Source organism: Boleophthalmus pectinirostris, unplaced genomic scaffold, assembly GCF_026225935.1.
Source record: "Boleophthalmus pectinirostris isolate CB_2022bp ecotype Guang Dong unplaced genomic scaffold, ASM2622593v1 HiC_scaffold_3, whole genome shotgun sequence".
Taxonomy (NCBI): Eukaryota; Metazoa; Chordata; class Actinopteri; order Gobiiformes; family Gobiidae; genus Boleophthalmus; species Boleophthalmus pectinirostris.
This window is the reverse complement of record NW_026571299.1, coordinates 24,747,598-24,761,904: the sequence shown is the minus strand read 5'-3', so window position 1 is coordinate 24,761,904 and position 14,307 is coordinate 24,747,598. Positions and strand designations below refer to the sequence as shown.

General features: G+C 39.7%; 1 protein-coding gene across 1 annotated transcript; it reads left to right on the top strand.

Annotated features, from left to right (window-relative positions):
* Nucleotides 1-843: 843 nt before the first annotated feature.
* faim2b (Fas apoptotic inhibitory molecule 2b) lies at nucleotides 844-13,210 on the top strand. The gene is made up of 12 exons (XM_020937038.1): nucleotides 844-858; nucleotides 2,327-2,372; nucleotides 2,460-2,527; nucleotides 3,631-3,695; nucleotides 3,784-3,837; nucleotides 5,146-5,196; nucleotides 5,285-5,324; nucleotides 5,403-5,440; nucleotides 5,794-5,881; nucleotides 7,909-8,004; nucleotides 11,310-11,363; nucleotides 13,061-13,210. Exons 1-12 carry the CDS (start codon nucleotides 844-846, stop codon nucleotides 13,208-13,210), a joined length of 765 nt encoding a protein of 254 aa, XP_020792697.1.
* The last annotated feature ends 1,097 nt before the right edge of the window (nucleotides 13,211-14,307 follow it).

Genomic DNA, 14,307 nt, shown 5'->3' with positions numbered 1-14,307 from the left:
AATATTTGTATTATATCTATAATGTATGTATCATTGTATGTTCCTTTATTGTGTCAAAACGTGTAGTATCATATTCATGGCGTTTCAGATTCCTGGGCAACATTTACACTTTTTACCATTCAAAATATTAAATATTTAGTTTTAATTTGTCAATTGTTATGGCAGCAGTCTTAATTTTCCATCTGAAATCTATGTCAGACTAGAGGTGTGCAAAAATATTGAACTATTGATAGATCAATATGAAAAAAAGTTTGGGAAACACTGGGCTATAGAGACATTATTTGTTTAAAATGTTGTTATTATTTTATATCCTGTTTATTCTGGATTAAAAGTTTAAGCAAAACTATTATTAAACATTTATTTTAATAAGAAAAGGTTCAACATTACATAACTCATAAAAAGAGCAAACATGCAGAACTTGTCAATAAATATTTTAGTTTGTCCCATGACTTAGTCCCAGTTTTTAATTTAGGCCTCTGTGAATTTGAGTTTGACCATAGACTGTATATATTGTTAGTACAGTGTGTGAGGATGAGTGAGGAGGATGAGTGTGGAGCTGCAGGATCAGGGTTAGAGGCAGATTATCCACATGGTCCAGTATAAAGCTGCTCTGTAATCCCTGTACACAGTCACTCACAAACAGGACAGACCCCACACTCTCCTGCTACACACACCAGCGAACTGCACTTACAACTGCTCACATTCTTTCCTGGAATTTATGTTCAACTTCACAAAAAGTATTGAGAATTTACAATATTGATCAACGTTTATTTAAAATTTTCAACTTGAAGTCTTGAATTTTGCATGAGCTCCGAGAAGCAGCCGGGATCCAGAGGAGGAAACATGAAGAAAGGAAAGGTAACTGTGAAACTTTCCTCACAATTCTATTATCTTATCTTTTGGTCATTCCTGGACTCTGTGTATGGAGAAGGAGGTTTACAAATGGTTTACAAAGTTTTATATATTTAAAAAAAAAAGTTTGGATTTAGGACGAAATGAGTAGTTAATCATTTGAAATATTAGATCATTTAATTTAATGGAAAGGAGTCTTATTATTTAGTTATATATATATATATATATATATATATATATATATATATATATATATATATATATATATATATATATATATATATATAATATATACAATACACAAGATATATATATATATATATATCTTTGTTGTTATTGTCACAAAACTAAAAAATCAATCTGTACTAAGGAATTCACTCAATACTCTATACAGTTTGTGATACATGAAGATAAAAAAAGCTTATTTTTTCTAAACGAATGTCATTTTCATACACAAAATGTAGTAATAGTACTTTGTTTATGTTCTCACAAGATGTGATATAAAGTTCTGCTAAAGCTCAAAAGGCATTAAATGTTCAGGAAAGCTCAAACTTTGTCCTGTTAGTGTGAGTATCAATACCTGCTCAAATGAGTATCGGGTTTTGATATTAGTTTTAGTATCGACTGGTATCTGATTTTCGATACTTTTGACTGTCCTTGTTGTTATGTTGTGTTCGGCGTGTCTCCTAGCATCCATCTTAACTCTAATCAAACATGGAGACTGACTTTAAATCCTTTACAAAAATAGAACAAGAAGAACTGTGTGAAGTGAATTCATGTGAAACAGTTTTGCAAAAGGGTAAAATGATTTAGTTCCAATGATTTAATCATTAGAGATGTGTTTAAAAGGCAAAATGATTTCCTTCCCAGGAGGAACATAAACTACTTAACACTTGCATACAACTTCAAAATGATGACTAAATGTGGAAATGCAACCAAGACTACACCTACACCAGGGGTGGGCAATTCTTTCTTTCATGAGGCCACTTAAGAAACAGAAAATACTGTGGAGGGCTGCATGATATGAATTATATTTCTTTATAAAAAAAAATAAAAATGAAAAAAAAGCATTAAATAGTATAGTTTTGACGAGCTGCTCAGACTGGTGAGAGTTTATGTTCTGACTAGCAAATGAAAAAGTGAGGCTGCCTTACAAAAAATGCCATTTAAAAAAACAAATAAAAGCAATGCCACTTTAGTCCATGCATGAGGTCAAATTATAAAATATGTTACATTACATTTTGTAATTTCAAATTGTCTTATCTATCAGAGTCAACCAAAGGGCCGTATGTGGATCTGGAGCTGGACGAGGCCCAGGTCTGACCTAGACTAAACTAGACTAAACCAGATCTAGAACTAAACCAAGTCTACATCAGGTCTAAAGCAGGACTAAATTACAGCGTATAACTTTATTAGCTAATATTATATTTGTGGTGTGTTTGTGGTCGTACTAACCGCTCCAGTCTCTCAGCAGGTCACAGACGACAATGAGCCCCCCACGTATCAGGAGGCCACAGCAGGTAACTGCATCTGTCTGTCTGTCAGGGAGAGTTGGATTCTGTCATGTTCAGTCTGTTTCACATCCTTGTTTGTGTTATATTTTGCAGGTTACCCTGACATGGAGGCTCAGTTTGCGTGGGATGATAAAGTGATTCGACAGACGTTCATCAGGAAGGTAAACAAATACACACTCAGTTTATGAAATGTTTTTACACATTTAATGCACAACATGTCCACTCAGGCAACCAGGAGAAGATACAGAAATACAGTCCTATTGTTATAATTGCATATATAATGGAGTATGAGGCCCTTATTCCCTTTATTTGATTGCAATTTTTTATTAATGATAATACATTTTTTAAATGTATTTATGCATTTATTTTGGTGAGAATATGTAAATATGAATTGTTAAATATGGAGTAAGTAAGCTTTCAGAAAAATCCGTGCATATTTGGGAAATTCGTACATATTTCGCTGTAGTTGAGCATAAAATAAAAATTTTAAACTATTTTTAAACTCTCAAATGAGTCAAGTCGTACATAAAATGTGTTGTGTGTATTTTATCCATCAGAATACGAACTGAAAAGTTACGACATCAAGAATTACAATCACGAAATGAAAATTCACAATTAGACTTTCTTCAGTACAAGTACGAACAAGACTCGACTGTAAAAATACATCAACACTTCACAGGCATTATTTAATGAGCAGAAGAAACATCAAGGATTAAACCAGGACTGAACCAGGACTGATCCCAGGACTAAACCAGAATTGAACTCGGACTAAAACAGGACTAAACCAGGAATAAACCAGGACCAATCTTGGACTTGAGAGGGTCCTTTTGCCTGTGGTCACCCGACAATCTACGAGGGCGCACCTCCCGGCCCATCCCAACACTCAGTCCTGGTTCAGTTCTGGTTTAGTCCTAGTTCAGTCCTGGTTTAGTCCTGGTTCAGTCTGTACGGGGCACAAAAGTCCGTCGTCTCGATCGATGCTTCTTCTGCTCAATATGGACTCTCAGATGGATAAAATACACACAACATTTTTTATGTACGACTGGACTCATTTGAGAGTTTACGAATATTTATTTTATGCTCAACTACAGCCAAATATGCACAGATTTCTATCCTATGCACATGAATATTTCTGAAAGCTTTCTTACTCCATATTTAAAGGGTTAGCAGGTCGTTGTGAATGCGTAAGCGAGGAGTTGGAAAGTTGAGACACAGTTTCAGTTGAGATCTCTGGATGTGTTAATGACATATGTTTGTGTTTCAGGTGTACGCCATCCTGCTCACACAGTTACTCATGACCGTGGGGATTGTGTGTCTCTTCACATTCTGGTCAGGTTTTTCTCTATAACTCCTTCCTTATTTCCTTCTGTACACTGGATTGTGTTTGCTCTAACATCATATTGTGTCCTTCCAACAGTGAGCCAGTGCGGTTCTACATCCAGACTCACCCAGGCCTCTACTCTGCGTCTTAGTGAGTACAGTTTCTTCATAATGAAGAATAATGCAGTAGTCTAGTATACTGATTTTCCAGACGCTCAAAAGATGAATGAGATGAAATATGATACCGTATTTTTCGGACTATAAGTCACTCCGGAGTATAAGTTACACCAGCCAAAAAATGTGTAACACAGAAGAAAAAAAAACAAACCAAAAGTTTACAAGTTGCTCTTTTTGGGGGAAATGTATTTTATAAAATCAGAGACCAGGAGCTGACATTTCCAAGACACACCCACATTGCCTAGTATGAAAGTGGTGTGTGCGTGAGTGATGGTGGTGGTTGGAGGGGCCGATGGTGCCGATTGGCATGGCAGCTGCGCTTCTGTCAGTCTGCCCCAGGACAGCTGTGGCTACAATAGCAGCTTACCACCATCTGGTGTGGAGAGAAAAGAATAATGAATCTATAAAAAATGCTCTGTGACATATGTCTGTGAAATGCACTATATAAATAAAGACTTACTAACAACAGAAGAGACAACAACAGACTGTTAACATCACATATGAACAGTTCTTTAGATAAACTATAACATAAACAACAGAACAAGTTTAACAAACTCTCCATCTCACTTCAAATCACTAAATCCATTCAATTCTTCACCCTCGGTGTCACTTCTGAGCAACTTGGCGACCTCTGGAGGTAAATGTGTAGCTGTCGTCAGACTCAGCATCAGTTCCAGTTAGAATTATTCTGGTCTTTCTGAATCCCGACAGGATGATTTCAGTGTCACTGAAGTCCAGGCTTTGTCCATCCATCCAGTGACTTCAGGAAAGTTTCATGGTGCATCCTCCCAGTGCCACAAGTTTCTCTCTCACTCCAAACTTTCTTTCTGCTGCTCGATTATCATTTTCAGTTGCAGATTTTGCTACTTGCAGTTTGTAATCTGCAAAATATGATTTTCTTTTTGGGGGCATTTGTGTTCAGTCTTCTCAGTCGTTTTTATAAGTTTGTTTAAAAGTTAGATTGTTCAGTGATGCAGAAGTAATGATGTGATCGACTGACATGATACAGACAGGACAGAGGCTCTTTCTGCAGGAGACATGAGCAGTAGAGTGAAGTGACAGTGGTACAGGAGGAACAGGAGCAGCAGATACTCACACACAAGACTAGAGCCTTTTGAGACAGTCAGTGTAAAAATTTTAATATATAAGTCGCCCCGGAGACGCAGGAAACACCCAAACCATAAAAAAAGTGCAACTTATAGTTTGGAAAATATGGTACTTTATTTTTCTTACTGTACTAAAATAACATTTGTGTATAACTGAGACTTTCCTTGTGTCACAGCCTCATGTTCTTTGCCACATACATCGCGCTGTCCTGCTGTGGAGATCTGAGGTACTCTTCTTTTTTGATTCACTTTAAATAATGTTGGTTTATTTAAAATCGTAACAGTTTCTCATTCTTTATATTACTTCTTTCACAGGCGACAGTTTCCATGGAACGTCATCCTGTTGGTTCTTTTTGTACGTTTTCATTTTGTCTGAGTTTTAAACAGTCTTTAAATGCTCTTTCCTCACCTGTTTTCTGTTTTGTTCATACAGACTCTGAGCATGGCGTTCATGATGGGCTTCATGTCAAGGTAATGAAAGACATTTTATTGTTGATTAAGATGCAAATGAGCAAATACATAATTGTGAGATAATTAAGAAGTAAATGGCGACTTGCTCAAACTATGATGAAACTGAGCAAAGTGGAACCCAAATCATTTCAGTGGGTAAAATTAATTTGAAATGGTTTACTGGACCAAAAATAAAAAAAAAACTTGCTCCTAATGTTGGCGCTCATATATTTTATTTTCATCTTCTGTCTTTCAGTCAGTCAGTGTGGCCTTTTCATATTCTAGGATTATTATTGTTACGGTGAAGTGAGTTCTCAAAATGTCAGTGTTTAAATTGTACTAAAGTTTGGTTTGTTTTTTTTCCTCTCCTCCAGTTTCTACAACACAAAGTCAGTGCTGTTGTGTTTGGGGATCACGGCCATGGTCTGCTTCTGTGTCACGATCTTCAGCTTCCAGTCCAGGGTCAGTCTACATCACAGACCATTTATATACATGGACATAGCTAATGCACTAGTTGCCACGTTCTAAACAGGAAGTGCGTCAGGAGGCTCTTCTGGCTCCTTCTGGCTTCCGTTGACTTACACTGGAATATTGTCGCCCTCTCTCTGTTTGTACTAATTTGCTCTACACCATCCTGAATTTTTTATTTTGCCATTTTGTCCCTAAATCAAGATATGAACATAAATAATTACCAGTTAGACGCCTTCATTCCCTGAGGTTGCATCCTCTAGCGTTAGCAACAGGCTTGATTCACAGTTAATGTGTTTCGTTGATAAGCCAAGCCCCGGGATCTAAAAGTGGCCGCCCATCCAAGTCAATGGGCCGAGCTCAACGGCGTATGCCTCCATACGTCGCCCGGCGAGGTACTTCCGATGGCCCGGTGGTGCCCATTGAACATGTGCAGTAGTGCTCTTTTCTCCTGTGGGCACACGCCAGTGCACGAGCGCACACCTCCGTGAAGTTGACCCCATCAAATGCACACCTACACAAAAACTATGTCTGTCATTTGTGCTTTGTTTGTGCTGTTTTGTGCTGCAAAAAGTTTTGTTTGTGTGACTATGGTTCTTAAGATATTAACAGTTTTATTTTCGGCTGAAAGGCAGAAAGGCATAGGCAGGAAATTATACGAAACGTTTGTATTTTGTGCTGTTTTGTGCTGTGACAATTTTCATTTGTGCGAGTATATTTCTAAAATTATCATTATTTTTGTGGAAATTGTATGATGTAATTTCCGCTCAGCTGATGGCAGCGGCTTTAGTAAAACTCTGCAAAAGTAAAGGTAAATGATCACAGGCTGTGGCAAAGTCTGTATTATTATATAAAATATTAATCAAAAGCAAGTTACTAAAGATACATAACTTTCCACAGCAGTATTAATCATTTTAAGGAGCTGGAAGACACCATCAGCCAAAAATAAAACTGTTCATATCAATAATATAACGATAAACATAGTTTTTGTGGAGGTGTGCCTTTGATGGGGGGCCAACTTCACAGAGGTCAAGAGCACATGCATGAAGCGTGGCCTCGTGTATCACATGATCGCTTTGACCAATCACAGTGAGAGGAGCAAGAGCAGAGTGGAGCTAACGATTAAAAAGCTCTTTTTAAGACAACTGAAGGGTTTTGAGCTGCAAAAAACAGGTAATAATCGCCAAAAAATCTGAGGTTTTTGAAAAGAGTAGGTCCCTGTCAGCCGAACACGGGCAGTTTGTGATTACATTGTGCTCTATGAGAAAAATCCTTTCTGGGTCGAGGGGATTTTTTTGCTGTAGTACCAGTGAGTGTCACTACATCAACTGTACCAAACATATTCTTGGTACATGTATTCAGTGACTTCCCAAAACTGTCTATATCACAATTTGAAGTAGTTTACCTTTTCAGACCTCCACTGGTCGACTTTTTCTGACAGTAGGACACAGTTTCAGAGATATGACCACAAACCCCAGGACTTTAGACTTTTAGAAATTATTCCAGTCCAGGCGTACGGTGGAGCGCTGGACCAGCGTGACCGAAAGGCTCATGAGATCATTTTAAAATGCTCAATATATGACACTGTACTCTATTACTATGCTATAATAATTATTAGGGATGCACCAATCTGATACTGGTATCTGTGCCGATACTGAAAATTTTGCTATATCGACTATATCGATTCAACTGATGCTGGACGCCTGTTGGATAACATTGATGTAGTAAGACTATTTACCAGAAAGACTCGCAATGTTTGAACTTTTATTTATACAAAACTGTCCTGTAGTTATTTGAGGAATAAATAGCAGCTACATAACGCATTTAAATCATTATTTTCTTATTTTATTTTAGTTTTAAAGAAGGTTATATCGGGCATTGACAGAGACTTAAAGCTGTATTATGGGGATCGGTAAAAGCTGGATCAGTGCACCCCTAAAAATGACAATAAAAACAGGTGACACAGTGTTCACATGTGCTTTAGATAACACTAACTCTCTGTCTCTTTCTTCTTGTTCCAGGTTGATGTGACCTCTTGTCAGGGCGTGCTGTTTTCTCTGTGTATGGTGATGCTGCTCTGTGCCATCACCATCTCCATCGTCGTCCCATTCGGATTTGTAAGTCCAGACCTTAAACCAGGACTGGGATACGTAAGAACCAGGACTGGGAGGGTTTAAAAGAGCACTGTGGAACTTTTCAGACAGCCTCTTTGCCACCATAGAGATGTTATTCCATATCTCATGGGATTCCCAGTATGGCGTAACATAGGTGACATTCAGACTGCAGCCTGAAGTGACGCAAATCAAATTTTTTCGTCCCAATGCTCCTGTATTTGATCTTTTAATGACAGTCTGAATGAAAACAGATTCATTTTTTTCAAATGCGACCCAGGCCACTTGGATATGTGCTCCTAAAACCGATACATATCCGATCTTTTGACACGCGACTTCAGTCTGAACGGCCAAATCACATTCATCCACCTACAAGTGAGGGTCGGAGTCTCGTCAGTGGAGGGAAAGCGAGGTTAGTGAATTTATTCATATTTGGGGGAATCTCTGTATTCAGGCCAAGTTGGAGGCGTCTTATCAGAACCAGGTGGTTTTTAAAACAACTGCCAAAGACATGTCCAAGTGTGGCTACAGACGGTCCTGGCTCCAATGTCAACGAAAAATAAAGAGCCTGCGAGACAAATACAAGGAGGATAAAGACTCAAACAAACAAAGTGGCCGTGGACGTCTAACCTGTCCATTTTACCAACAACTGGACCGTATTTTGGGAGACAAGCCCAGTTTTTAAAGCCAGGCTGGTACCATCTAGAGCCTCCGCTCAATTTCATTTCTCTCCAGCAACTAGGTCAGGAATCAGAATACACTAGACGGTTCGCAAACACCCCAGAAGTGCAAGTTTGGGCACCAGCCAATCAGCGAAGAGCCATATATTCAGTGGTGTCAATGATTCCCAAGCTCGAGGATTTAAATCCGGAATAAAGAGAATGTTTGGTGAATTTTTATCAAGGGGAAAGACGTTATTATCCTTCTTCGTACGGGATTTGGGAAAAGCTTAATATACTAGTTAGCCTAGTTAGCGGCGCATTACATACATCATGACAAAATAGCAACGATTGGTTAAATAAAAAAGTACCCATCTACCGTCAAGCGAACGAATTCTAACACTGCGAGGCCAGAGGGTTTCTGCGAAGTGAAACCGGCTGATGAATCAGGTTACGGCGGTTATGCTTCTTCCGTACTTTCGTGTCCTCCAATGTGCATGCGGGAAACTTTTGGGGCATTTAAAGTTCACACTGGAGATCACACACAAGTCGCATTTACTTGGAAATGTGAACGACCTCGCAAAAAAAATCACATTAACCCAGTGCTTCTCAATTATTTTCTGTCATGCCCCCCCAGGACGAATAAAACATCTCGCCCCCCCCCCCCGCGTGACTATAGATAGTATCATTTGTCTATAAAATTGTTATAAGTACACCTGTGCGTAACACTGCCACCTTATATGACACCAACAACGCTCGCTGGTTTACTGAAGTAGCAGTCACAAAGCGGGATGATTGTCGGCAATATTCGGCACGTTTTCGCTGAAAAAACTCAAGCGTTTTATCAGAGTGATTGGGGTGTAATGTATTTAAGTGACGCCTTAATTTATTGGGCTTCATGCTGTCCGCTGCCAACATTTTTAGACACAGTAACACACCGGTCTTTCCTCGTCTCCCACCGTAGTCACAGTGAAGCCAAGCGCTACATACGCTTCGTCATATTTCCTCGTCTTAGCTTTCGGGAGATTTTCGTTTGTCTCTTTATCTCCGTCTCTCTCCGCCTGTCTTCTCATCCCTGTTAAATATTTTTTCATGGTGTCACATGAGGGTCTGCTACACTTCATACTCAAACTCTGTGCTGTGTGCAAAGCGCGCATGCTCAGTGCAAACAAAACTCCTACACCACCGAGCGAATGCTCCCTGCGCACACTCTGCCAATGAGAGCGCCACTGCCCCCTAATGTAGTGGAAGTGCAATTGCACTTTATTCTAAAGGCCCGTTCAGACCAAAGCGTCAAAGCGTCCACTTTCTATGTAAAGTCTATGTGGACGCGCGACTAGAGCGTCCTGCGTTTTTGCGGCGCGTTTTCGGCGTCAGCGCGGCGCGAATCTGGCGCCAGCGCAGCGCGTCTTCAGCGTTTTGGCGTCAGCGGCCAAGACGCGCGTCCAAGGCGTCAGCGTCAAGAAGTTGAAAATGCTGAACTTTTCGCGTCAGACGCGCCGCGTCAACCAATCAGAGACGAGTATCCAGAGACGCAGCGACGTTATTATCAGGAAGAAAGACCCGAGAACCAGAACGAGAACCACAAACATGAACGGAGAATAAATATATACGCCACAATCACCGAGCCGATCGCGAGGACTACACCAGGACCAAACCAGGACTAGACCGAGACTAAACAAGGACTAGACCGAGACTAGACCAAGACTAGACCGAGACTAAACAAGGACTAGACCGGGACTAGACCGTGATTAGACCAGGACTAGACCGGGACTAGACCGTGATTAGACCAGGACCAGACCGGTATTAGACCAGGACTAGACCGGGACTGATCCAGTGTCATTAGCGGAGTAGAAATATATAAACGCCCAAGTCGTCGACCCGATCTCCTCCTTTGATGTTTTATGTCATAAAAACACTCTCTCAGTCTGGTCTGACATTGTTTCGGGAAAAGAGCGGGACCGGGCTCTTGTTTCCAGGGCAACGGACGCGCGTCAAGTATTTTTGTCCCGTTCGTCCACGGCGTCAAAGATGCGCGTCGGGGGCGTCTAAACTCAAATGCAAAGGCTCCAAATAGAGGCGACAAGGCGTTTTTTGACGCTTTGGTGTGAACGGCCCTTAAGACAGTAAAAAAAAAAATCTAAATAAAAAAATAAAAAAGCATGCTCCCCGAGGTCAAACGCGCCCCCCTTGACGGAGCCTCGCGCCCCCCCCAGGAGAAGCACTGCATTAACCCCATGCAGTCTGAACGTAGCCAGATTCATCATTGACTTTTACATTTACTGCTGGTGATTAAGTGCACAAAAATGCCCTGTGAACTGGATCGCCTCTCCACAGATCTGGCCTACACCTTGGTCGGCTTTTCTACATGGAGATTGCAAAGTTTAATACCATCATGTGTAATATTTTGAGTAAAGCGTTAATATCTCCATGGAGACAAACAGTCACGTAGCACATCTTTAAGTTCAGACGGTGAGGACTGAGAGAGTTCTAGAAGGTTTAAAATAGCAGAGATTATGAGCAGGTGTCTGAATGAAGCTGTGTACTGGAAGAGGGAGAGTTAATAGGATGGAGCAGTGTAAGCCTGTGCTCTGTGTGTCACTCTTAAATTAGCCTCTTCTGGTTTTGTAATGGTGTTTTTTTGCCCCGCAGATCCCTTGGTTACATGCCACTTATGCCGTTTTAGGAGCCATTTTGTTCACTCTGGTAAGATGTTTTCAATTTTGGTAAAAATATGTTCTTTATTTTTTATTTTATGAGAAATATCGTAAAGAAAATTACACAAATGTTGAAGGCTGTAACCTCATACATCATATTAAAATTAGAACTAAACTGGACTAGACTAGGACGAAACCAGAACCTCTTAAAGCGACAGTCAGGAATTTTGGACATAGGACCTAATTTCCTAGTGAGCCAGAGTGTTGGAGACGTGTGGAGACACTTTTTAAAATATTCCATCCAGTCCTTGTATTTACAGAGGTCGCTGGTGTTAGACTAGTGCATGTCAATGGTCATAGTTCTCCTGCCACTAAAAACAGTCTTACCCACTTCAAAAAACACCTGAAACAAAACTATTATTACACCAGACTGTCCATGTGAGTGTCTGTGTTGATAGAATAATGTTTGAAATAAAACTAATCTTGCATCGCATGAATCTTCGCATGTTGAGGGACTATCATTTCATGTATCAGTCCGCCGCTGCCGAGCTTTCTATCAGGAAGTACAACTGAGGTGGGGAAAAGTCATTGTTTTGCAAGTTTCAAGTAAGTTTCAGTCTTTGTCTCAAGTCAAATACAGGCAAGTCCAAGTCGAGTCTTGAAACACTGGCCCATAAGTCCAAATCAAGTCCAAGTCGTCTGCTTTGAGCTTTAATTCATTTCAAGTCTTTAAACCAAAGTAACTTAGATTTTTGCAATTTATATGAATATTAAGATAAATTGCACTTAAAACGTTATAGTATATTAATTTCCCTTTTTAAATGTCTTGACAAGATCTTAGTGTGAATCATTACAGTCAGAATAGAAAGAATTCAGATTTAAACATCTTTTCAAGTCTTCTCAAATAACCTCAAGTCCCAAGTCATTGACCTTCAAGTCCAAGTCGAGTCCCAAGTCTTTGCCCATTTTATCAAGTCAAGTCTCAAGTCCTAAAAATAGTGACTCAAGTCTGACTCAAGTCCAAGTCACAACTCACAAGTCCCAACCTCTGCACTTTGCAACTGCTGCTCAGACATAAATCCTTCAAATGCAAGGTTGGTTTTACTTCTAAAATGATTCTGTCAACACAGACATTCACATTGACAGTCTGGTGTAATAATAGATTTTCTTCAAGTGTTTTGTGGAGTGGGTAAGACTGTTTTTAGCGGCAGGATAACTATGGCCATTGACATGCACTAGCCTAGCACCAGTGACCTCTGCAAATACAAGGACTGGATGGAATATTTCGAAAAGTGTCTCCACACGTCTCCAACACTCTGATTCACTAGGAAATGAGGCCCTATGTTCAAAATTCCGGACTGTCCCTTTAATCATGGTATATTTTCATTACATTCGTCATAGTTTTAGAGTGATTGGGCAAAAAAGTTGTTCTTTTTCTTGTATTTTTCCTTTTTTTATTTGTATTTACCATACCAACAAAAACAGACATGGAGTTGCGTTTTGTTTCATTCACACATGTTTGAGTAACACTTTAGTATTAGTCTGTTTACCAAAAGCTCAAAATGCTCTGTTCCACCTTGTGATGTCATAAGGTGGTAGTTTTCAAGTTAACAGCTACATTTGACGTTTAGTTCAGCAGAGATCGGCAATTCCAGAGCTGAAATGATCCAGATGATTCTCGTGAAGGTGTATGAAGTTTGAAAACACAGTGGAGCACTTCATTTAACATCTTCTTTTCCTTCTTAGTTCTTGGCGTTTGACACTCAGATGTTATTGGGAAACAAGCGCTACGCCATCAGCCCAGAGGAGTACATCTTCGCCACCCTGAGCATCTACCTGGACATCATCTACCTCTTCAGCTTCATGCTCAGCATCTTCGGAGGAGGACGGGACTGAGGGCTCGGATTTTCTTACAGGACAATGAATGCACCAGGGTGAATTGGTCATATTTCAACAAAAACCACACACACTTTTTGCTGATATTGCTAATTAATCTTGCCAGAAAATAATCTTGGATGCCCTACCTGACTCAACTACTATTTGGACTGTGAATTGAACTGGTTGTTGTATTTCATGATAAGAATATGTTTTTTCTATCAGTTAGGACCAATTTTTCTATTTTGTTTCCATGCTGTTAAAAATAATTAGTAATTGTCCATATACAGTACATTAAAGGTGCACTGTGTAACTTTTCCAGTGCTTGTCACCATGGAGATGTTATTACGGTGCCTGGAACTGTCCATAATATAACATTACATTTCTAGAAATATATCATATCTAGAAAAGGTGTTTTATTTCCAAAAAAGTACATTGAAAAGTATACATTGTCATTCCAAGCGGGGTCACCTCTCCACAGATCTGACCTGTAGCTTGGCTTTAGTAGCATGCCTATTTTTCTTCATGGAGATAGACATATTTAATGCAATACTTTTGGGCATTCTAAGCAATTTATAACATGTCCATGGAAACAATCAGCTTGCGGATCTACACCAGAAAATGCGTATACAATCTCTCAGTCATCCAGGTAGAATCCATTGCAATGCAGAAATTCAATTTGTCAACTGGACAAACATTTCGAGGTAGAAATTCACACATCTCATTTCACATCTCATCCAAGCTGTTTCTTCAGTTCTGGTCAGATACTGCTGGACACTGCCGTATGTCTGCCTGCGGGGAGGAGCTAACTACACTGAAACTACTCTGAAACTAAGGCTACGTTTACAAAGAACCTTCATTTTCCAAAATAACATTGTGCACATAACATCATTTTCAAAAAAGTTTTTGTTTATGCAAATGCAAACACATGAAAAGTGTTTGCACCAGTAGAAATGTGACTGCTGCTACGATGATGAATGCTTCCATGATCAACATCAGAGCAAAAGGTAAACACTGGTCGCACTTTTGGCACTTTTATCTCACTGTACACGTGAAACTGTAGTTTTCCGGAATCTTCACTCTAGCCGGAGTTTTTAGAAAGATTAATTTTCAGAGGT